The 24,495-nt window shown below is 52.3% G+C and overlaps 1 protein-coding gene across 3 annotated transcripts in view; it reads left to right on the top strand.

The window, feature by feature from the left end:
• LOC142256088 (zinc finger protein 10-like) overlaps positions 1-24,495 on the top strand; it is an 85,902-nt gene that overhangs the window by 30,783 nt on the left and 30,624 nt on the right. For all 3 annotated transcript variants that reach the window (XM_075327607.1, XM_075327606.1, XM_075327605.1), the window contains exon 6: positions 3,920-4,012. In XM_075327607.1, the coding sequence (XP_075183722.1) occupies positions 3,920-4,012 (93 nt within the window). The remainder of the gene's footprint in view (positions 1-3,919; positions 4,013-24,495) is intronic.

Below are 24,495 nucleotides of genomic sequence, written 5' to 3'. Positions count from 1 at the left end.
ACGATCCTCAGGTGTTTGCGGCAGACGCACTGGTTCGAGTTTGGTCCCAGCTTCGTCTGTCTTACGTGTTTCACCCTCTAGTTCTTGCCCAGAGTCCTGCGCAAGATCAGAAAGGAGGGCCGTCGGGTCATTCTCATTACTCCAGACTGACCCAGGCAAGCTTGGTACCCTGACCTGCTCCGTCTGTCCGTAGAGGTGCCATAGCATCTCCCGGACTGTCCAGACCTTCTCTCACGAGGTCCGTCCTTCCGCCAGAACCTACGGCTCTCAGTTTGACGGCGTGGCGTTTGAGTCATGGATCTTGACGACTTCTGGTATCCCTCCTGAAGTCATCTCCACTATGACTCGAGCTCGGAAGTATCCTTTGGCCTTTTGGCCTTGCCGACCCTCCTGTCCCTTCTACAGTCCGGCCTGCAGCTAGGACTATCCCTTAATTCCCTTAAGGGACAGGTCTCGGCTCTGTCAGTGTTGTGCCAGCGGCGTATCGCCCGGCTGGCCCAGGTGCGCTCCTTCATGCAGGGCGCATCTCACATCATTCCGCCTTACCGGCGGTTCTTGGAGCCCTGGGACCTTAATTCGGTCCCCACAGCTTCCGGAAACCCCACTTTGAGCCTCTTAGGGAGGTTTCTTTGTTTAGTCTTTCACAGAAAGTGGTCTTTCTAGTGGCCATGACTTCCCTCAAGGGAGTCTCTGTTTTGGCTGCACTCTCTTCGGAGTCCTCCCTTCATCAAGACAAGGTGGTTCTCCGTCCGACTCCGGACTTTCTCCCTAAGGTGGTTGCTGCCACCTTAACCGGGGAATTTTCCCTGCCTTCCTTTTGTCCCGCTCCTGTTCATCGCTTTGAAAGGGCGTTGCATACTCTGGATCTGGTGCGGGCGCTCCGGATCTATGTGTCTCGCACCGCTGTTCTTAGGCGGTGCACCTTTCTTTTGTGCTGACCGCTGGTCAGCGTAAGGGCCTTTCGGCATTTAAGCCGACCCTGGCTCGTTGGTTTAGGTCGGTCTTTTTCCCAATACCTACCAGTGTACTCAAGTGCCTCTCCCGCCGGGGATCAAGGCACACTTGACCAGAGCTGTCGGTGCCTCTTAGGTTTTCAGGCACAGGCTACGGCTCAGCAGGTCTGTCAGACTGCCACTTGGACTAGTCTGTATACCTTTTCGTAGCACTACCACGTGCATGCTCTTGCTTCGGCAGATGCGAGCTTGGGCAGACGCTTCCTTCAGGCGGCTGTCGCCCATTTGTGAAGTTAGGTTTCGCCTACTTCTCAGTTTTTCTGTTTATTCCCACCCATGGACTGCTTTAGAACGTCCCATGGTCTGGGTCTCCCATAAGGAACGATGAAGAAAAAGAGAATTTTGTTACTTACCGTAAATTCTTTTTCTTATAGTTCCGACATGGGAGACCCAGCACCCTCCCTGTTGCCTGTTGGCAGTTTTTTGTTCCGTGTGTTTCACCGGCTGTTGTTAGTAGACAGAGTTCCGGTCTTTCCGAGTTTTACTCTATCTCTACTTATGGGTGGATGTCCTCCTTCAGCTTTTGCACTAAACTGGCTAGGACTGGCTACCAGGGGGTGTATATGCTAGGAGGGAGGAGCTACACGTTTGAGTGTAGTACTTTGTGTGTCCTCCGGAGGCAGAAGCTATACACCCATGGTCTGGGTCTCCCATGTCGGAACTATAAGAAAAAGAATTTACGGTAAGTAACAAAATTCTCTTTTTATTTTACTTTGGGCAGCAGCCTAGGGGCCATATCTGACACAGGGGGACTTGTGCGATCTATAGGGGCCATGGGCAGCACTATGGGGGCGATATCTGACACAGGGGGACTTGTGCGATCTATATAGGGGCCATGGGCAGCACTATGGGGGAGATATCTAACACAGGGGGAGTTGTGCGATCTATATAGGGGCCATGGGCAGCACTATGGGGGCGATATCTAACACAGGGGGACTTGTGCGATCTATAGGGACCATGGGCAGCACTATGGGGGAGATATCTAACACAGGGGGAGTTGTGCGATCTATATAGGGGCCATGGGCAGCACTATGGGGGCGATATCTAACACAGGGGGACTTGTGCGATCTATAGGGACCATGGGCAGCACTATGGGGGAGATATCTAACACAGGGGGACTTGTGCGATCTATATAGGGGCCATGGGCAGCACTATGGGGGCGATATCTAACACAGGGGGACTTGTGCGATCTATAGGGACCATGGGCAGCACTATGGGGGCAATATATAACACAGGGGGACTTGTGCGATCTATATAGGAGCCATGGGCAGCACTATGGGGGCGATATCTAACACAGGGGGACTTGTGCGATCTATAGGGGCCATGGGCAGCAGCATGGGGGCGTTATCTAACACGGGAACGTGTGCAATCCATAGGGGACCATAGGCAGCACAGGGGAACGTGTGCCATCACAAGGGGGCTATATTCAATATAAGGGGGCCATATCCAGATTAAGGGGGCTAATTTTAGGATGGGGGGCTATGAGGGACATATACCCTATATGATTTGTTAGAGGGACACTGGCATTATAAGATGGACCCCATTTAACATGAAAAAAAAAAATTCTCTTTTCCTTCACCAAATTTGGGGGTGCGTCTTATAATCAGGTGCGTCTTATAAAGCGAAAAATACGGTATATATCATACAGCAGGGGTCGGGAACCTATGGCTCGCGAGCCAGATATGGCTCTTTTGATGGCCGTATCTGGCTCGCAGACAGGGCTCCTACCTGTCTATGGGCAAATGCCGGGGCCCTGGAGAGCCGGGGGGGCCCACTCGGCCTCGTCAGTTCTCCTGTCCCTTGGCCGGGGCCCACTCGCCTTTATAGTTCTGCTGCCCCCGGCCGAGTTCCGGGGACCGCAGTCCTCGGCAGCAGTCTGCGGCGCCGTCACTTTAAGGCGCGCAGACATCCTGTTTTGAATTTCATCTGTGGGCGGAGCTACCGCCTTCTCAGTCCCACAGATGAAGGAGGCGAGCTTCTGTCCGGCGCTGTGTGGGCCCCCTCTCCACCGTGACCTAATCGGGTAAATGCCCTCCCCGCCTCCCCATTATGGGCCCCGGTGAGCTGCTTCTAACCCCCCAGATGTATGCCCTGCCAATCCCCCCCCCCCACCGATGCCGCGGGTGCTGTACCCGCCGAGCCGCGGGTGCAGGCCCCACAGAGCAGCAGAGTTGTGTGTATTTGTCTGTATGTAGCAGAGTTGTATGTGTTTGTCTGTATGTAGCAGAGTTGTATGTGTTTGTCTGTATGTAGCAGAGTTGTATGTGTTTGTCTGTATGTAGCAAAGTTGTGTGTGTTTGTCTGTATGTAGCAGAGTTGTATGTGTTTGTCTGTATGTAGCAGAGTTGTATGTGTTTGTCTGTATGTAGCAGAGTTGTATGTGTTTGTCTGTATGTAGCAGAGTTGTGTGTGTTTGTCTGTATGTAGCAGAGTTGTGTGTGTTTGTCTGTTTGTAGCAGAGTTGTGTGTGTTTGTCTGTTTGTAGCAGAGTTGTGTGTGTGTGTCTGTTTGTAGCAGAGTTGTGTGTGTGTCTGTTTGTAGCAGAGTTGTGTGTGTGTGTTTGTTTGTAGCAGAGTTGTGTGTGTCTGTTTGTAGCAGAGTGTAGTACCATTGTTTCAGTCCAGTTGTGGCTTTATACAGCAGGGAGGAGCATTCCTTGCTGTACTAAGTGAACATTGGAGCGATTGATCTGTCAATGGCCCTTTAAAAACATATTGTACGGCTCTCGCGGAATTAAAATTAACATGTTGCAATCAAAGCAGACTTCTTTTCATTTGGGAGCGGGGTAGTCTTATACAGTGAGTATATCCCAAATTCTATATTTTTAGTGCAGAAGTTGGGGGTCGTCTTATACGCCCAGTCGTCTTATACGCCGGCATATACGGTACACTTTTTTTTCTTTACAGCAAGTCCTGGTATCACAACGGTTGTGGTCAATGAGAGAAAACATCAGGATGTGTATGATGAGGTGTATCCTGACTCTCCGCAGAACACACTGGGTAGGTAACTGCAGGAATAGTAATGGAACCATTAAGCTTCTATGTCAGTCGGTTGTTTACCATGCTTCTCTAGTGGAACAATTTCAACCCCAATAATGATGTAGTCTATATTATACACTACAGTTCAAAAGTTTGGGGTCACCCAGGCAATTTTGTCTTTTCTATGAAAAATGCTACTTGTATTTATCACGAGTTGCATAATGAATAGAGAATATCGTCCAGACATTGACGAGGTTAGAAATATGATTTTTACTTGAAATAATAATTTTCTCCTTCACACTTTGCTTTCGGCACAGAATGCTCTTTTGCAGCAATTCCAGCTTTGCAGACCTTTGGCATTCTAGCGGTTAATTTGCGGAGGTAATCTGGAGATATTTCCCCCCATGCTTCCCCCCCCCCCACAAGTTGGATTGGCTTTATGGGCACGTTTTGCGTACCATACGGTCAAGCTGCTCCAACAACAGCTCAATAGGGTTGAGATCTGGTGACTGGGCTGGTCACTCCATTACAGATGAATACCAGCTGCCGGCTTCTTCCCCAAATAGTTCATGCATAATTTGGAGGTGTGCTTTAGGTCATTGTCCTGTTGTAGGATGAAATTGGCTCCAATCAAGCGCTGTCCACAGAGTATGGCATGGCGTTGGAAAATGGAGTAATGCCTTCCTTATTCAAAATCCCTTTTACATTGTACAAATCTCCCACTTTACAAGCACCAAAGCAACCACAGACCATCACATTACTTCCACCATGCTTGACAGATGGCGTCAGGCACTCTTCCAGCATCTTTTCAGTTGTTCTGCATCTCACAAGTGTTCTTCTGTTTGATCCAAAAACCTCAAATTTCGATTCTTCTGTCCATAACACTTTTTTCCAATCTTCCTCTGTCCAATGTCTGTGTTCTTTTGCCCAAATTAATCCTTTTCTTTTATTAGCAGTCTCTGATATGGCTTTTTCTTTGCCACTCTGCCCTGAAGGCCAGCATCCCGGAGTCGCCTCTTCACTGTAGATGTTGACACTGGCGTTTTGCGGGTACTATGTAAAGAAGCTGCCAGTTAAGGACCTGTGCGGCTTCGATTTCTCAAACTGGAGACTGTAATGTACTTGTCTTGTTGCTCAGTTGTGCAGCGTGGCCTCCCACTTCTCTTTCTACTCTGGTTAGAGCCTGTTTGTTCTCTCCTCTGAAGAGAGTAGGAAAACTTCAGTTTCTTGGCAATTTCTCGCATGGAATATCCTTCATTTCTAAGAACAAGAATAGACTGTCGAGTTTCACATGAAAGTTCTCTTTCTTTGTCGCTCTATTGGGAGACCCAGACAATTGGGTGTATAGCTACTGCCTCCGGAGGCCACACAAAGTATTACACTTAAAAGTGTAAGGCCCCTCCCCTACTGCCTATACACCCCCCGTGGGATCACGGGCTCCTCAGTTTTCATGCTTTGTGCGAAGGAGGTCAGACATCCACGCATAGCTCCACTGTTTAGTCAGCAGCAGCTGCTGACTTTGTCGGATGGAAGAAAAGAGGGCCCATACTAGGGCCCCCAGCATGCTCCCTTCTCACCCCACGTTTGTTGGCGGTGTTTGTTAAGGTTGAGGTACCCATTGCGGGTACGGAGGCTGGAGCCCACATGCTGTTTTCCTTCCCCATCCCCTTAGGGCTCTGGGTGAAGTGGGATCCTATCGGTCTCCAAGCACAGGAGACCGTGCTCCGTCCACAGTCCCTGGGAATCTGCTGGACGTGGAGATGAGTATCGTCAGGGACAGGACCCTGCTACATTAAGGTACTCTGTGTCCCCGTACAAATCGCGCACACACACTGCAGCATTGCTGGGTGTGTTAGTGCGCCGGGGACAGCAGCGCGACACGCTTGTGCTTTACTCACCGCAGCTTTGCTGCGTGAGTTTATGTATTAGGGACTGCCGCGCCAGCCGCTGCTGGCGGTTTTTTACACTGCGGCGCGGCTGGGACTTGTGGTGCGCCGGGGACTTCCGCGCTGGCCGTGCATATATGACGGCCGCGCTTATAAATCGAGTCCCCGGCTTTTGCGGCCTAGTTCCGTTTCGTTCCCGCCCCCAGGCCTGCCAGTCAGGGGAAGGGCGGGACGCTGGTCAGAACGTCAGCGCTGAGGGCTGGAGTCTGCTTAGCATACTCCACCCCCCTCACTGGGCACAGTGGGACGCCAGTTTCCCGCACTTTGTCTGGGGCACGCCCACGGCCCGCCCCTCTTCATAGGACGCCGGCAGCCATTCCTGTTTGCAGTCTGACTGGAGAGGGGAGACAAGCTCTGGGAGACCCAGACACGGGATTCTGGCGACCACACACCCGCTGGCAGCGGGCGGTAAGAGGCACCTCGGGTGCTGACCCCATTAGTGCCGAAGTGTTCATTTGTACTTTATGCTTGTATGCTATACAGTGCACTGTACGGTCGCTATTCTTGGCTATATACCCTCCTAGATTGCTAGACAACAGCATGTCGTCCGCAAAAAGCAAGGGGGCCAAGACACAGGCTTTCTATGCTACTTGTACCGCATGTGGGGCTGTTCTACCGGCAGGTGCCACTGACCCCCATTGTGTGCAATGCTCGGCCCCTGTAGCACTTGCTCAGCCAGGGTCTCTGCTAGAAGTGGCCCAAGGAGAACCGCCTGTGAACACTGTCCAGGTGACAGGGACGGAGTTTGCAGTTTTTGCTGATAAACTGTCGGTGACTATGTCTAAAATCCTTGAGACTTTGCAGTCCAGACCGGTAACTCAGACCATGGGCACTGTTGATTCAATGCTCACTGGCCTCCCCCATTTGGAACAAATCCGTGCTCCGGGGGGGTCCCATGCATCCCGGTGTGATGGCTCTGACACGGACGACAGTCCCAGACAGCCTAAGCGAGCTCGCTATGAGCGACCCTCGACTTCATCACACTGGTCAGGGTCCCAGCAGGAGGACTCTCTGTATGATGAGGCAGAGGTAGCTGATCAGGATTCTGATCCTGAGACCGCTCTCAATCTGGATACACCTGATGGGGACGCAATAGTGAATGATCTCATAGCGTCCGTTAATAAAATGTTGGATATTTCTTCCCCAGCTCCTCCAGTGGAGGAGTCAGGTTCACAGCAGGAGAAATTCCATTTCAGGTATCCCAAGCGTAAATTGAGTACTTTTCTGGACCACTCTGACTTTAGAGAGTCAGTCCAGAAACACCACGCTTATCCAGATAAGCGTTTCTCCAAACGTCTTAAGGATACACGTTATCCCTTTCCCCCGGACGTGGTCAAGAGCTGGACCCAGTGTCCAAAGGTGGATCCCCCAATCTCCAGGCTTGCGGCTAGATCCATAGTTGCAGTGGAAGATGGGGCTTCACTTAAAGATGCCACTGACAGACAGATGGAACTCTGGTTGAAATCCATCTATGAAGCTATCGGCGCGTCGTTTGCTCCAGCATTCGCAGCTGTATGGGCACTCCAAGCTATTTCAGCTGGTCTGGCGCAGATTGACACTGTCACACGTACATCTGTTCCGCAAGTAGCGTCCTTAACCTCTCAAATGTCTGCATTTGCGTCTTACGCTATTAATGCTGTCCTGGACTCTACAAGCCGTACGGCAGTGGCGTCCGCCAACTCCGTGGTTTTACGCAGAGCATTGTGGTTAAGGGAATGGAAGGCAGATTCTGCTTCCAAGAAGTGCTTAACCAGTTTACCATTTTCTGGTGACAGACTGTTTGGTGAGAGATTGGATGAAATCATTAAACAGTCCAAGGGTAAGGATTCTTCCTTACCTCAGCCCAGACAAAATAAACCCCAACAGAGGAGGGGACAGTCCAGGTTTCGGTCCTTTCGAGGCTCGAGCAGGTCCCAATTCTCCTCGTCCAAAAGGACTCAAAAGGATTAGAGGAGCTCAGATTCTTGGCGGGCTCAGTCACGCCCAAAGAAAGCAGCTGGAGGAACCGCTACCAAGGCGGCTTCCTCATGACTCTCGGCCTCCTCTCTCCGCATCCTCGGTCGGTGGCAGGCTCTCCCGCTTTGGCGACATTTGGCTGCCACATGTCAAAGACCGTTGGGTGAGAGACATTCTGTCTCACGGGTACAGGATAGAGTTCAGCTCTCGTCCTCCAACTCGATTCTTCAGAACTTCTCCGCCTCCCGGCCGAGCCGAGGCTCTTCTGCAGGCGGTGTGCTCTTTAAAGGCAGAAGGAGTGGTGATCCCTGTTCCTCTTCAGGAGCAAGGTCACGGTTTTTACTCCAATTTGTTTGTGGTGCCAAAAAAGGACGGGTCTTTCCGTCCTGTTCTGGACCTAAAACTGCTCAACAAGCACGTGAAAACCAGGCGGTTCCGGATGGAATCCCTCCGCTCCGTCATCGCCTCAATGTCTCAAGGAGATTTCCTAGCATCAATAGACATCAAGGATGCTTATCTCCACGTGCCGATTGCTCCAGAGCACCAGCGTTTTCTACGCTTCGTTATAGGAGACGAACACCTTCAGTTCGTAGCCCTGCCTTTCGGTCTGGCGACAGCCCCAAGGGTCTTCACCAAGGTCATGGCAGCAGTAGTAGCAGTCCTGCACTCTCAGGGTCACTCTGTGATCCCTTACTTGGACGATCTACTTGTCAAGGCACCCTCTCAAGAGGCATGCCAACACAGTCTGAACGTTGCGCTGGAGACTCTCCAGAGTTTCGGGTGGATCATCAACTTTTCAAAGTCAAATCTGACTCCAACCCAATCGATAACATACCTTGGCATGGAGTTTCATACTCTATCAGCGATAGTGATGCTTCCGCTGGACAAACAGCGTTCACTACTGACAGGGGTGCAATCTCTCCTTCAGGGCCAGTCGCACCCCTTGAGACGCCTCATGCACTTCTTAGGGAAGATGGTAGCAGCAATGGAGGCAGTCCCTTTTGCGCAGTTTCATCTGCGTCCACTACAATGGGACATTCTCCGCCAATGGGACGGGAAGTCGACGTCCCTAGACAGGAACGTCTCCCTTTCTCAGGCAGCCAAGGACTCTCTTCAGTGGTGGCTTCTTCCCTCCTCACTGTCCATAGGAAAATCCTTCCTACCCCCATCCTGGGCGGTGGTCACAACGGACGCGAGTCTATCAGGGTGGGGAGCAGTTTTTCTCCACCACCGGGCTCAAGGTACGTGGACTCAGCAAGAGTCCACCCTTCAGATCAATGTTCTGGAAATCAGAGCAGTGTATCTTGCCCTACGAGCCTTCCAGCAGTGGCTAGAAGGCAAGCAGATCCGAATTCAGTCGGACAACTCCACAGCGGTGGCATACATCAACCACCAAGGAGGGACACGCAGTCGGCAAGCCTTCCAGGAAGTCCGGCGAATTCTGACGTGGGTGGAAGACACAGCATCCACCATATCCGCAGTTCACATCCCGGGCGTAGAAAACTGGGAAGCAGACTTCCTCAGTCGCCAGGGTATGGACGCAGGGGAATGGTCTCTTCACCCGGACGTGTTTCAGGAGATCTGTCGCCGCTGGGGGAGGCCGGACGTCGACCTAATGGCGTCCCGGCACAACAACAAGGTCCCGGCCTTCATGGCACGGTCTCACGATCTCAGAGCTCTAGCGGCGGACGCCTTAGTCCAAGATTGGTCGCAGTTCCGGCTGCCTTATGTGTTCCCACCTCTGGCGCTGTTGCCCAGAGTGCTACGCAAGATCAGGTCCAACTGCCGCCGCGCCATCCTCGTCGCCCCAGACTGGCCAAGGAGGTCGTGGTACCCGGATCTGTGGCATCTCACGGTAGGACAACCGTGGGCAATACCAGACCGACCAGACTTGCTGTCTCAAGGGCCGTTTTTCCATCAGAATTCTGCGGCCCTGAGCCTGACTGTGTGGCCATTGAGTCCTGGATCCTAGCGTCTACAGGATTATCTCAAGAGGTCATTGCCACCATGAGACAGGCTAGGAAACTAACCTCTGCTAAGATCTACCACAGGACGTGGAAGATATTCTTAGCTTGGTGCTCTGCTCAGGGAGTTTCTCCCTGGCCATTTGCTTTGCCTACTTTGCTTTCCTTCCTGCAATCCGGGTTGGAAAAAGGTCTCTCGCTCGGCTCCCTTAAGGGACAAGTCTCTGCGCTATCTGTATTTTTTCAGAAGCGCCTAGCACGACTCCCTCAGGTACGCACGTTCCTGCAAGGGGTTTGTCATATCGTCCCTCCTTACAAGCGGCCGTTAGAGCCCTGGGATCTGAACAGGGTTCTAATTGCTCTCCAGAAGCCGCCTTTCGAGCCTTTGAGGGATGTTTCCCTTTCTCGCCTTTCACAGAAAGTGGCCTTTCTAGTAGCGGTCACATCTCTTCGGAGAGTGTCCGAGCTAGCAGCACTGTCATGCAAATCCCCCTTCCTGGTGTTTCACCAGGACAAGGTGGTTCTGCGCCCGATTCCGGAGTTTCTTCCTAAGGTGGTATCCCCCTTTCATCTCAATCAGGATATCTCCTTACCTTCTTTGTGTCCTCGTCCAGTTCATCAATGTGAAAAGGATTTGCATTTGTTGGATCTGGTGAGAGCGCTCAGAATCTACATTTCCCGCACGGCTCCTCTGCGCCGTTCGGATGCACTCTTTGTCCTTGTCGCTGGCCAGCGTAAAGGATCGCAAGCTTCCAAATCCACCCTGGCTCGGTGGATCAAGGAACCAATTCTTGAAGCCTACCGTTCTGCGGGGCTTCCGGTTCCCTCAGGGCTGAAGGCCCATTCTACCAGAGCCGTGGGTGCGTCCTGGGCATTACGGCACCAGGCTACGGCTCTGCAAGTGTGCCAGGCGGCTACTTGGTTGAGTCTGCACACTTTTTCCAAGCATTATCAGGTGCATACCTATGCTTCGGCGGACGCCAGCCTAGGTAGACAAGTCCTTCAGGCGGCAATTGCCCACCTGTAAAGAAGGGCCGTTTTTATGGCCCTATCACGAGGTATTATTTTACCCACCCAGGGATTGCTTTTGGACATCCCAATTGTCTGGGTCTCCCAATAGAGCGACAAAGAAGAAGGGAATTTTGTTTACTTACCGTAAATTCCTTTTCTTCTAGCTCTAATTGGGAGACCCAGCACCCGCCCCTGTTTTTTTGTCTACACATGTTGTTCACGTTGAATGGTTTCAGTTCTCCGATATTCCTTCGGATTGAATTTGTTTAAACCAGTTTATTGGCTTTCCTCCTTCTTGCTTTTGCACTAAAACTGAGGAGCCCGTGATCCCACGGGGGGTGTATAGGCAGAAGGGGAGGGGCCTTACACTTTTAAGTGTAATACTTTGTGTGGCCTCCGGAGGCAGTAGCTATACACCCAATTGTCTGGGTCTCCCAATTAGAGCTAGAAGAAAAGGAATTTACGGTAAGTAAACAAAATTCCCTTCTTTTCTGGCCATTTTCAGAGTTTAATGGAACCAACAAATGTAATGCTTCATATTCTCAACTAGCTCAAAGGAAGGTCCATTTTTATAGCTTCTCTAATCAGCAAAAATGTTTTCAGCTGTACTAACAATCTTGCACAAGGGTTTTCAAGGGATTTCTAAACATCCATTAGCCTTCTAACACAGTTAGCAAACACAATGTACCATTACAACACTGGAGTGGTGGTTGTTGGAAATTGGCCTCTATACACCTATGTAGATAATGCATTAAAAACCAGACGTCTGCAGCTAGAATAGTCAATTACCACATTAACAATGTATAGAGGGTGTCACAAACCACCGGGGGGGGTCACTCAGAAATCCCCCGCGCTGGCTACCAGTACGTCACAATCGGGGGGTAACAAGTGGGGGTCACCCCTACTTTATACCTCCCGACCGACAGACAGAGCACGTGATGCGCTCTCTAGCGCCCCTCTTATAGTCAGGCCAATTATGGAATTGCCCGACAATAAGCAAGGAGGCCGCTATACTACTTATGCCGATTATTGAAGGGTCCCCGGTGAGAGTAGGGTATATATTCCCCCGACCTCCGCGGGCGGAATATATAATATCTTCCCGAATCTCACTGGCCTCCCCACAATAATCCTTGGCACAACTCGCTGCCACCAACCGCTTCACGGTAACTATTAGCCGAACACACAGACGTGGGATTCAAGATCGAGATAACAGAACAGCCCAAGATTAATTATATAATTTAATCGCCTAAAGCACACTAGAAACTACAATATATACAATAGGGAATCTACAGAATATACATATGTCAGAGTACAGTTACAGATAAAGCATGGTTTACAACAGGTATGCAATTCAATCAGTTACCTTGTGCGTCTGGCCACAGGGGGGCGCTGTAGACCAGGTTTCCAGGAACTCTCTCACAGGTCTGTCCCAACCAGGCCCCCGAGCAGAAGAACGCTGGAAAATGGCCGAAGTAGGGTTATCAACCTGGGCAGATCCAGGTCCCCTCCTACCTTAGTGACCTCACAGGGAAGCACTGCCACTCCCCCTGCATGGATCAGAATTATCCAGCAAAGGGGATTTTGGCTATAACTTTGCCTGGGAGCGTCGTAGGCAGACGCCAATGCTCTCATTGTGACAGTTATGAATTTAGCTACAGCACGAGGGGACTCATGACCTGTCTGCCAGTTCCCCATTGGCTGATATCACGCCTGGGGCATTTCCCAATGTCCTGTTCCCATAAAAAGGGGGTGCCGGCATCGTCCACATGCGGAGACACCATTTTTATGGTTGCCATATTTATCGGAAATATGGCTTGCGAGATATGAACCATTTTTTACTGGAGTCGTTCTGTCTGGCTATTTCCAGAGCCTTGCTAATTAGATAGCAGCTCCTACTACAGGGTGACGGCAGGGAGTCATCCTGTGTCCATTGTCCCAAAGCCACCTAATTTCCATATCACAGGACATGGCCATGGAGTTTGTTGCTAAACCAGTTGTGTGAAGGAAAGGGGGGTTGACACCAGGAGAGGGCTTCCTGACATACTTGAATATCATGATTTATCGTCATCTCTCCGGATTTACCTCACACCTCCCCCCTTTTGAGGGCGCTAGGGGGCAGCACACTCCGGTGTTCCCCCGTGCGCCCGTCCGCGACCTCTCCTTGTCGGGACAGCCCGTCTGCGTTACCGTGGTCACGGCCCCTTTTGTGGCGAATGGTGAAGTTGTATTGCTGGAGCGCAAGGCTCCATCGCAACAATCGCCCATTCGTCCCAGAGACGGTGTGCAACCAGCTGAGGGGATTGTGGTCCGTCTCCACGATGAAGTGGCGCCCGTATAGATAGGGTTGCAGACGCTGCAGGGCCCACACTATGGCCAGGCACTCCTTCTCCATCGTGGAATAGGCAACTTCCCTTGGTAACAGCTTCCTGCTCAGGTACAAGACTGGGTGCTCTTGGCTCGCAGAGTCCACCTGGCTGAGCACCGCACCGAGGCCGAAGTCACTGGCGTCGGTCTGTACTACAAACGGCCGCGTGAAGTCGGCTGCCTGTAGCACGGGCGGGCTGGACAGGGCGTCCTTTAGGGCCCGGAAGGCTGTCTCGCAGTCCATTGTCCAATCGACTGCAGAGGGCAGCTTCTTCTTGGTGAGGTCCGTCAAGGGCTTTGCCAGGCTACTATAGCATGGAACAAACCTCCTATAGTACCCAGCGGTCCCCAAGAAGGACATCACCTGCTTCTTGGTCCTGGGGGTGGGCCAGGATGCGATGGCTTCCACTTTCTCAGGCTCGGGCTTCAGTGTTCCCCCGCCTACCCGGTGACCGAGGTACTGGACCTCGCTCATGGCCAGCTGACACTTTCCCGGCTTGATGGTCAAACCTGCCCGGTGGATCCGCCGGAGCACCTGTGCTAGATGCTCTAGGTGGTCCTCCCAGGTGGGACTGAAGACGGCAATGTCATCCAGGTACGCGGCCGCGTACCCTTCAAGTCCCTTGAGCAGGGTGTTGACCATCCGCTGGAAAGTGGCAGGGGCATTCCTCATCCCGAATGGCATCACCGTGGACTCGTACAGTCCAAATGGGGTAATAAAGGCAGAGCGTTCCCTGGCCTTGCGAGTCAGGGGGATCTGCCAATATCCCCGGCTCAGATCCATGATGGTCAGGTACTGAGCCCCGGCCAACTGATCGAGCAGGTCATCGATGCGTGGCATTGGGTACGCATCGGCGACCGTGACCGCATTGAGCCCCCTGTAGTCCACGCAGAACCGAGTGGTTCGGTCCTTCTTAGGGACGAGGACTACAGGCGAGGCCCAAGCGCTGTTGGATGCCTGGATCACCCCCAGCTCCAGCATCTCGTCAATCTCCTGGCGCATGTGTTGCTGCACCTCCAGGGAGACCCGATATGCTGAACGCCGGATCGGGGGATGATCCCCAGTGTCCACGTGATGGACAGCCAAGTCAGTCCTTCCGGGCTGGTTGGTAAACAACCCCCGGAAGGGGTGTAGGGTGGCCCACAGCTGGGACCGTTGGTCCTCCAAGAGCTGGTGGCCAACCTCCACATCCTCAATGGATCCGCCTGCCCTAACCTGGGCTAGCATATCCAAGAGGGTTTCCGCTTCTCCCTCCTCGGGCAGGTTGCACACGGGGAGCGCACATGCCTCCCGCTCATGATGTGCCTTCATCATGTTCACATGGAAGGGCTTCCGCCTTCCACGGGCAGGGTCCAGGGTGACCAGGTACGTCACAGGGTTGAGCTGCTGGTACACGAGGTATGGGCCTTCCCAGGCTGCCTGAAGCTTGTCCTGTGGTACGGGGACCAGTACCCACACCTCTTGACCCACTTGGTAGGTCCTCTCACAAGCGTTCTGGTCGTACCAACGCTTCTGATCGGCCTGGGCTTGAGCCATATTGTCGTGTACCAGTTGCGTCAAGGCCTGCATTTTGTCCCGGAAGCGCATGACATACTCGATAACCGACACTCCAGGGGTGGCCAAATCCCCTTTCCAAGCCTCTTTCACCAGAGCCAGGGGGCCCCGCACACGTCGCCCGTACAGGAGCTCAAACGGTGAGAATCCTGTTGAGGCCTGTGGAACCTCCCGGTAAGCAAATAACAGGTGTGGGAGATACCGCTCCCAGTCACGCCCATGGGAGTCGACCAACATCTTAAGCATCTGCTTTAAGGTGCCATTGAACCGCTCGCACAGGCCATTAGTCTGTGGATGGTACGGGCTGGCCACCAGATGTCGCACCTGGACTTGCTTACAGAGGGTCTCCATCAGCTGGGACATGAATTGGGTCCCCCGGTCGGTGAGCATTTCCTGGGGAAAACCCACTCGGGAGAAAATCTCCAGCAATGCGGTGGCCACCTTGTCAGCCCGAATGGACGACAAGGCCACTGCTTCTGGGTACCGGGTGGCATAGTCCACTACCGTCAGTATGAAGCGTTTCCCGGAGCTGCTGGGGATGGCCAGCGGGCCGACCAGATCCACAGCCACCCTCCTGAAAGGCTCATCGATGATTGGCAGAGATACCAGTGGGGCTTTGGGGCGTGGCCCCGCCTTCCCCACTCTCTGACAGGTTTCACACGAACGGCAGTAGGCAGCCACATCGGCCCCCATTTTTGGCCAGTAGAAATGCTGGTTTAACCTGGCCTTGGTCTTAGCGATCCCTAGGTGTCCGGCCATCGGAATCTCATGTGCGATCCGCAACAACTCCGTCCGGAACGGATAGGGTACCACCAACTGTCGGTCCCTGGGCCACGCCTCCGGTGAACCCTGCTGGACCGTGGCCCGGTACAGCCGTCCTTGGTCCCAGACCACTCGCTCCGGGTCCGAGTCCGAGGGAGGCTGTGCCGCCTGCTCCTTTAGAGCTTTCAGGCTGTCGTCAGCTTCTAACGCTGCCTGAAACCCCTGACCAGATGTGGCCAGAATCGACGAGACTGTCACATCTTCGGTCAGTACCCCGGGACCTGTGTCCTGGCCTCCACCTGACTCGGCTGCCACTTGGTCAGAAGGGGAAGAGCTATCGGACCTCCGGGAGGCCCCTTGGCTTCCAGCACTCCCACTGCGGGTGATAGCGGCCACAGCCGCTGCGACCGTGGGTCGTGCCTGCTCCTCCTCCGTTCCTGACCAAGTCGCCGGTTCAGGCAGACCTACCTGGCTTCCTGACACCCCGGTTGTGGGGGAACCCTGCACCGAGATCTTACCTGGGAGCACTTCCGCTCCTGGACCGGCCCCAATCTCACCTGCCTGTTCCCCTCCTGCAGCAACAGAACCCCGGTGTGAAATCTCTGGGGACCCCACATTTGCTGTGGTAGCCCCCACCCCACACACTGGTCCTCCCCCTGCAGCACCCTGCTCTCTGCTTATCCCTGCAGAGGGCAACAGATCCCAGCTCACAGGCTGGTTACTTGTAGAGGCATTGTCACACCTTTCTCTGACCCCCTCCCCTGTTGTCACAGCTGCAGCTGCGTGTGTGTCTATGGTGTCTGTGCAAGCAGAAATATCGGAGTTCACTCCCTCCTCCCTTACATCATTCATAGATAACACATTAACATTGTCAGGAGTCATGTCAGTACTGGCTGAAGGTTCAGCCTTTGGGGCGGGGCCAAACTGGGAGGTTATTTGCCCCAAATCTGTCCCAAGTAGCACGTTTGCAGGGATCCGATCAGTTACCCCCACCTCCCTCACCCCTCGCCCTGCGCCCCAGTCCACATAAATGTCAGCAACAGGCAGCGCCGGGTCAATGCCTCCAATCTTGGAGACAGCGAGGGTTTTTCCAGGGATCAAGTCTTGGGGGGACACCATCTCAGGCCGCACCAGAGTCACCTCCGAGGCGCTGTCTCGCAGTTCTATGGTCACAGACTGGCCGACGGTGACAGGTTGGAAGCTGTCCAGGGACCTACCACCACCCCCACCCACACAATACACCTTGGGCGGCCCTTGGGACGGGGACGGAGCCGGGGCCTTGGGACGCTGAGGGCACATGGCCTTGAAGTGTCCAGGTAGGTTGCACTGGTGGCACCGTCTTGGCTCTGCCACGGGCCTGGAGAGGGGAGTTGAGGGGGACACCCCCTGCAGTCTAGGGGCAGGTGGGGCAGTCGCAGAATTCATCTTACCCCCTCTCCAGGTGCTGCTGGTGGCTGCTCTCCTGGCTTCAGGAGCCCGATTGTTGGTGTAGTCATCGGCCAGGGCAGCTGTAGCCGTGGACCCCTTTGGCTTCTGGTCTCGGATGAACTGGCGGAGATCCTCAGGGCAGTTCCACAAGAGTTGCTCCGTGATGAACAAGTCCAGGATCTCCGGTCCGGTGGAAAGCTGCAGGCCTTGGGTCCAGTGGTCGGCAGCTCGGGCAAGTGCCCGCCGGTGGTCAGCCCAGGAGTCCTTTGGTCCCTTCTGCAGCGTCCGGAACTTCTTGCGGTAGGACTCCGGGGTGAGGTTGTACTGTTGGATCAGGGCCCGCTTGATGGTGTCGTAGCCCTGATCTGCCTCAGCAGGCAAGTCCCCAAGGATATCCAGGGCCTTACCCCTTAAACGGGGGGTCAGGTATTTGGCCCACTGGTCCTTGTTCAGATGGTGCTGCAAGCAAGTCCGCTCAAAAGCAGTCAAGAAAGAGTCCAAGTCTCCATCCTTCTCCAGCACTGGGAAGTCCTCAACACGGACCTTTGGAAGTTTGGTGTCTGGAAGGTCACGGGTGGCTGATGAGGGCCGGAGCTGAGCTAGCTGCAGCTGGTAGTTACGCTCTGCCTGGCGCTCTTCACGCGCTGCTTGCCGCTCACGCTCGGCCATGAGTTCCTTGTAGCCCTCCCGGTCTCCAGCCTGGCGTAGGGCCATAGCCATTTGAAGAAGGCTATCCGAGCCTCCCAGGCTCGGTGGAATGGCACGTGGTGATCTGCGGCCCGCTGCGGAGCCTGGTGATTCACTGTCCATTGCAGAGCGGAGGGCTGGCATCTGGCTCGTTGAGGACCCTTGGGCGGGCTGCTCCTCATCTTGTCCAGCAGTGCCCGGTTGTGCAATGTCCTCTGCAGAGCTGTTTTCTGGCGTCGAGCTCCTGGAGGACTCGTGGACAACCTCCTCATCGTCTCTGGCCTGAGCATCGGCCATTCCTTTGGCTTTGCTCCTGGTGCTCTCAGCCATTGTTGCAGACTTTGGTCACTGACACAGAACTGACACCTGATGCACCCACACACCTTACAGTATCTGCACTCTGACACTCTAGTGTTGAGCTAGTCTGAAGACCCCAGCAGCCACAGCTGCTGCAGGCAGTCTTTAGTGTCTGGGAGTATGGGTCTCACACTCACACACACTATTATCTCGATCCCACCGCTTGCCACCAATATGTCACAAACCACCGGGGGGGGTCACTCAGAAATCCCCCGCGCTGGCTACCAGTACGTCACAATCGGGGGGTAACAAGTGGGGGTCACCCCTACTTTATACCTCCCGACCGACAGACAGAGCACGTGACGCGCTCTCTAGCGCCCCTCTTATAGTCAGGCCAATTATGGAATTGCCCGACAATAAGCAAGGAGGCCGCTATACTACTTATGCCGATTATTGAAGGGTCCCCGGTGAGAGTAGGGTATATATTCCCCCGACCTCCGCGGGCGGAATATATAATATCTTCCCGAATCTCACTGGCCTCCCCACAATAATCCTTGGCACAACTCGCTGCCACCAACCGCTTCACGGTAACTATTAGCCGAACACACAGACGTGGGATTCAAGATCGAGATAACAGAACAGCCCAAGATTAATTATATAATTTAATCGCCTAAAGCACACTAGAAACTACAATATATACAATAGGGAATCTACAGAATATACATATGTCAGAGTACAGTTACAGATAAAGCATGGTTTACAACAGGTATGCAATTCAATCAGTTACCTTGTGCGTCTGGCCACAGGGGGGCGCTGTAGACCAGGTTTCCAGGAACTCTCTCACAGGTCTGTCCCAACCAGGCCCCCGAGCAGAAGAACGCTGGAAAATGGCCGAAGTAGGGTTATCAACCTGGGCAGATCCAGGTCCCCTCCTACCTTAGTGACCTCACAGGGAAGCACTGCCACTCCCCCTGCATGGATCAGAATTATCCAGCAAAGGGGATTTTGGCTATAACTTTGCCTGGGAGCGTCGTAGGCAGACGCCAATGCTCTCATTGTGACAGTTATGAATTTAGCTACAGCACGAGGGGACTCATGACCTGTCTGCCAGTTCCCCATTGGCTGATATCACGCCTGGGGCATTTCCCAATGTCCTGTTCCCATAAAAAGGGGGTGCCGGCATCGTCCACATGCGGAGACACCATTTTTATGGTTGCCATATTTATCGGAAATATGGCTTGCGAGATATGAACCATTTTTTACTGGAGTCGTTCTGTCTGGCTATTTCCAGAGCCTTGCTAATTAGATAGCAGCTCCTACTACAGGGTGACGGCAGGGAGTCATCCTGTGTCCATTGTCCCAAAGCCACCTAATTTCCATATCACAGGACATGGCCATGGAGTTTGTTGCTAAACCAGTTGTGTGAAGGAAAGGGGGGTTGACACCAGGAGAGGGCTTCCTGACATACTTGAATATCATGATTTATCGTCATCTCTCCGGATTTACCTCACAGAGGGTATTTCTGTTTAATTTAATGTTAGCTTCATTGAAAAAATGAAATGTGATTTTCTTTCAAAAATAAGGAAATATCTAAGTGACCCTAAACCTTTGAACTTTAGTGTAGGTTTTTCAGGTCTGCAGAACTCGTCCTCTTCTAGTTAAAGGGGGTAAATGATTATTTATAAAATAAAAAAAGAAGATACATAAAGAAAAACCTCATCGAGGTCTACAATTATTAAGATATCGCTGCCAGTGACGGCTTCTACCTCTAAAATATATTTAGGAATGTGAGGAGAACCTGGCCGAGCTCCTGAGACACACAGAGAACACTTCTTTACCTCTTACTCAGTGTTAGGCACACATACACTGGCGTATATAAAAAAATCGTGAAAGTCGATTTTTTTTTTTGTCACTTCTTATCCGTATACAATCCATTTTTTTTCTCAGCAGCTATTATTCATGTACAATCATTTACAGGACCATTTACAGTGTCCTATACTACAGAATGGCAATGAATCCATAAAAAATGGATGCCACTAGGATGGTCCATTTGGTATTGAATTTTTTTCTTGCACACGTAGACTGGACTAAGTGACTCTCATGCAATTTACCCGAAGACTGCATTCTGCACTTTTTTTCCTCAGGCTGAATACAGCTGAGAAAACAATTGCAGCTCTGCCTCATTGAATAACATGGATTCGAGTGCAATCCCTCTTTTTCTGGCATTGCAATTGTATGAGTTATACTCTAGTTTGAGTGTACCCTTACTCTTTTTACTTTTAAAGGGGTTGTTTAAAACTAGGACAACCCCTTCTAATTCCATATGTTTTCCTAGGTAAAATATAAAGCCTATACTCTGGTGCCAGGGCTAACGTGGGGTTGTGATGTCACGCGTGCCCCGCGTCCAATCAGTGCCAGCTTCCTTCTCCCCGCCTTTGGACCAAATAAGAAATCAACAGGAAGTGAGCGCAACCGCAGCGCTCACTTCCTCTTGCTTAAAGGGAACCTGTCACCAGATTTGGCATGTATAAGATGAAGCCACCACCAGTGGGCTCTTATATACCGCATTCTAACATGCTGTATATAAGAGCCCAGGCCACTGTGTAGAACATAAAAAGTACTTTATAATACCTACCTAAATGGGCGGTGCGATGCAGATGGGTGAGATGGGTGTCTCTGTTCTCCAGTTGCTGTGCCTCCTCTTTCACCCATCTTTGTCCTCCTTCTTCAGAAGCCTGGGTGTATGACGCGTCCTACATCATCCATACTAGCCGCATTGAGGTCCTGCGCAGGGGCGCACTTTGATCTGCCCTGATCAGAGGAGATCAAAGTATTGTAGTGCGCATGAACGGGACGTCAATGCCCACCTGTGTGCATGACGTAGTATGCATCATGCACCCAGGCTCTAGAAAAAGGAGGACAAAGATGGCCGAAAGAGGAGGCGCCGCACCCGGAGGACGAAGACACCCATCTGCACCGTACTGACCGATTAAGTGAGTATTCTAAAGTCATTTTTACGTTCTACATAACGGCCTGGGCTCTTATATACAGCATGTTAGAATGCTGTATATAAGAGTCCACTGGTGGTGGCCGCAGCTTATAGGGCCCAAATCTGGTGACAGGTTCCCTTTAACTTGTTTGGTTTGAAGGCGGGGAAAAGGAAGCCGGTGCTGATTGGACGCGGGGCTCGCGTGACGTCACAACCCCACGTGAGCCCCGACACAATGAGCCCGCACACCGCTTTAAGGGCGTTGACATGGTAAGTGACTATAGGCTTTATGATTTTACCTGGGGAAAAAAAGATGGAATCAGAAGAGGTTTATCTAATACAAATGAATAATTCTGAAAGCAAACAATCAAAAAAAAATAAAATCCAGCCAGAATAGAGAAATGCATGTTTGCATTCAGAATTATTCATTTGTATTAGACATTTATTAATTACTAGCTGTACTACCCGGCTTCGCCCGGGTTAATAACTGATGTTAACAAAATAGAATGTATTAACAAAAATGTATTCTGCACACAAAATCCACAAAACAAATAGAAATGTAATTATTAAAAGGCAAAAACTAAGCTAATAGAAGCATTTCACAACATATATTTCATCACCACAGATATTCCACACAGATTTAACTAAATTGGCCAAGTAATGTGCTCCGTCTGTCTCTTTCCAGATCTGTCTATTTCCCCGTCTGTCTCTTTCCCCGTCTGTTTGTCTGTCTCTTTCCCCGCCTGTCTCTTTCCTAGCCTGCCTCTTTCCTCGTCTGCCTCTTTCCTTGTCTGCCTCTTTCCTCGTCTGCCTCTTTCCTCGTCTGTCTCTTTCCTCATCTGCCTCTTTCCCCGTCTGTCTCTTTCCCCATCTGCCTCTTTCCTCGTCTGCCTGTCTCTGTCTCTTTCTTTGTCTGTCTCTATCTCTCTGTTTCTTTCCCCATGTGTCTCTTTCCAGGTCTGTCTCTTTCCAAGGTCTGTCTCTTTCCCCGTCTGTCTCCCCATCTCTGTCTGTGTCTTTTCCTGTCTGTCTCTTTCCCTGTCTGCCTGTCTTTGTCTGTCTCTATTTCTCTGTCTCTTTCCTCGTCTGTCTCTATCAAGGTCTGTGTCTTTCCCCATCTATCTTTGTCTCTCTGGCTGTCTCCTCCTTCCCTGTCTGCCTGTCTCTGTCCCTGTCTGCATGTCTGTCTGTCTCTTTCCCTATCTGTCTCTTTCCAGGTCTGTCTCTTTCCCCGTCTGTCTCTGTCTGTCTTTTTCACTGTCTGTCTCTGTCTGTCTCTTTCACCGTTTGTCTCTGTCTGTCTCTTTCCCTGTCTGTCTCTATCTCTCTGTCTCTTTCCCTGTCTGTTTCTGTCTGTCTCTATCCGTCTCCCCAACGACATCTTATTACCTCACATATAAGCTTCTTATACTATGAATGTCTTTTGTTCCTATAGCAACCAATCACAGCTCCTACTAATAACCTGTAGTTCCAGGCTCCATTTACTTTAATGAAGGCATGTTTTTGGAGAGTAACTGTAAAGTGCGGGATTAAATTTTCCTGTCACAACATAGTCTACGACGTTCCCGGGGTCACATGAGGTGTCTGTGCAAACTTTTTTGATTGTAAATGCGATGGTGCGGATACACTTTTCGTTTCACTTTTCTTTGTCGCTCCATTGGGAGACCCAGACAATTGGGGTGTATAGCTTCTGCCTCCGGAGGCCACACAAAGTATTACACTCAAAAGTGTAACCCCTCCCCTCTGCCTATACACCCTCCTGTGCCTCACGGGCTCCTCAGTTTTATGCTTTGTGTGGAAGGAGGCACACATCCACTCACACATCTCCATTTCTTTGTCGCTCCATTGGGAGACCCAGACAATTGGGTGTATAGCTTCTGCCTCCGGAGGCCACACAAAGTATTACACTTAAAAGTGTAAACCCCTCCCCTCTGCCTATACACCCCCCCGTGCATCACGGGCTCCTCAGTTTTTATGCTTTGTGTTGAAGGAGGCACACATGCACGCAAGCTCCACAATTTAGTCAGCAGCAGCTGCTGACTATATCGGATGGAAGAAAAGAGGGCCCATAACAGGGCCCCCGGCATGCTCCCTTCTCACCCCACTCTGGTCGGCGGTGCTGTTAAGGTCGAGGTACCCATTGCGGGTACAAGGCTGGAGCCACATGCTGTTTTCCTTCCCCATCCCTTAGGGGCTCTGGGTGAAGTGGGATCCTAATCGGTCACCAGGCACTGGGACCGTGCTCCCTCCGCAGCCCCTGGGGGAATCTGCTGGACAGGAGACCGGGTATCGTCAGGGACAGGCCCTGCTCCTCTGAGGTACTCTGTGTCCCCTTGGGGACGGCTCATAGAGCGCCTGTCTAATGGACGCTGCAGCAGCTGCTGGTTGTGTTTGTGCGCCGGGACTACCGCGCTGACCGCACTTGTTTGCCGGCCGCGCTTATAACTTTAGTCCCCGGCTTTTGCAGCCTAGTACCGCATATTCCCGCCCCCGGGCCTGCCAGTCAGGGGTAAGGGCGGGACGCTGCACTGGACGTCAGCGCTGAGGGCTGGAGCATACTTTGTATCCTCCTCCCCCCTCACTGAGCACCGTGGGGCACCAGATTCCCGCACTTTCTAAGGCACGCCCACGGCTCCCTCCTCCTCTCAGAACGCTGGCAGCCATTCCTATCAGCACTTCTGACGCTGGAGAACTTCAGAGAAGAGCTCCTACAGCTCTGGGAGGCCCAGGCAGGGAATCTGGTGGTTACACAAACGCTGAGGGCGGTCGGTAAGCCGCACCTGTTACTAGGTGCTTGCCCCCTAGGTGCCGAAGTGTATATTTATATGCTTATATTGTATACATTTACTCTGTACGGCCGCACTATTGCTTTGGCTATATACCCTCTCTGATTGCTCTAAGAGGAGACAACAGCATGTTGTCCGCAAAAAGCAAGGGTGCCAAGGCACAGGCTTACTTTGCAACCTGTACCTCATGTGCGGCTATGCTACCTGCAGGTTCCACCTACCCTCATTGTGTGCAATGCTCGGCCCCTGTGACACTCACTCAGCCGGAGCCTCTGCCACTGGTGGGACCCTCGGCCCAGGTGGAACCACCTGCTGCCACTGTCCAGGTGACAGGGACAGAGTTTGCAGTATTCGCTGACAAACTTTCTGAGTCTATGGATAAATGGTCTGCTAAGATACTAGAAGCTTTGCAGTCCAGACCCGTAATACAGGCCCCGGGCACTGTTGAACCTTTTCACTCAGACCCCCCTCGGTCGGCGCAGCAAAGTGCTCCTGGGGCGACTCATAGGTCCCACGGTGAGGACTATGACACGGACCGCAGTCCCAGGCCAGCTAAGCGGGCTCGCCGGGAGCTTCCCTCGACTTCATCACAGTGTTCAGGGTCTCAGCATGAGGACTCTCTGGAGGATGAAGCAGAGGTGGCAGATCAGGGCTCTGATTCTGACGCCGCTCTCAACCTTGATACACCTGAAGGGGACGCCATAGTAAACGACCTTATAGCGTCCATCAATCAGGTGTTGGATCTTTCTCCTCCAACTC

The sequence above is a fragment of the Anomaloglossus baeobatrachus genome, chromosome 11 (assembly GCF_048569485.1).
Source record: "Anomaloglossus baeobatrachus isolate aAnoBae1 chromosome 11, aAnoBae1.hap1, whole genome shotgun sequence".
NCBI lineage: Eukaryota > Metazoa > Chordata > Amphibia > Anura > Aromobatidae > Anomaloglossus > Anomaloglossus baeobatrachus.
The sequence above is the reverse complement of the archived record's forward strand: the minus strand, read 5'-3'. Positions and strand labels throughout refer to the sequence as shown.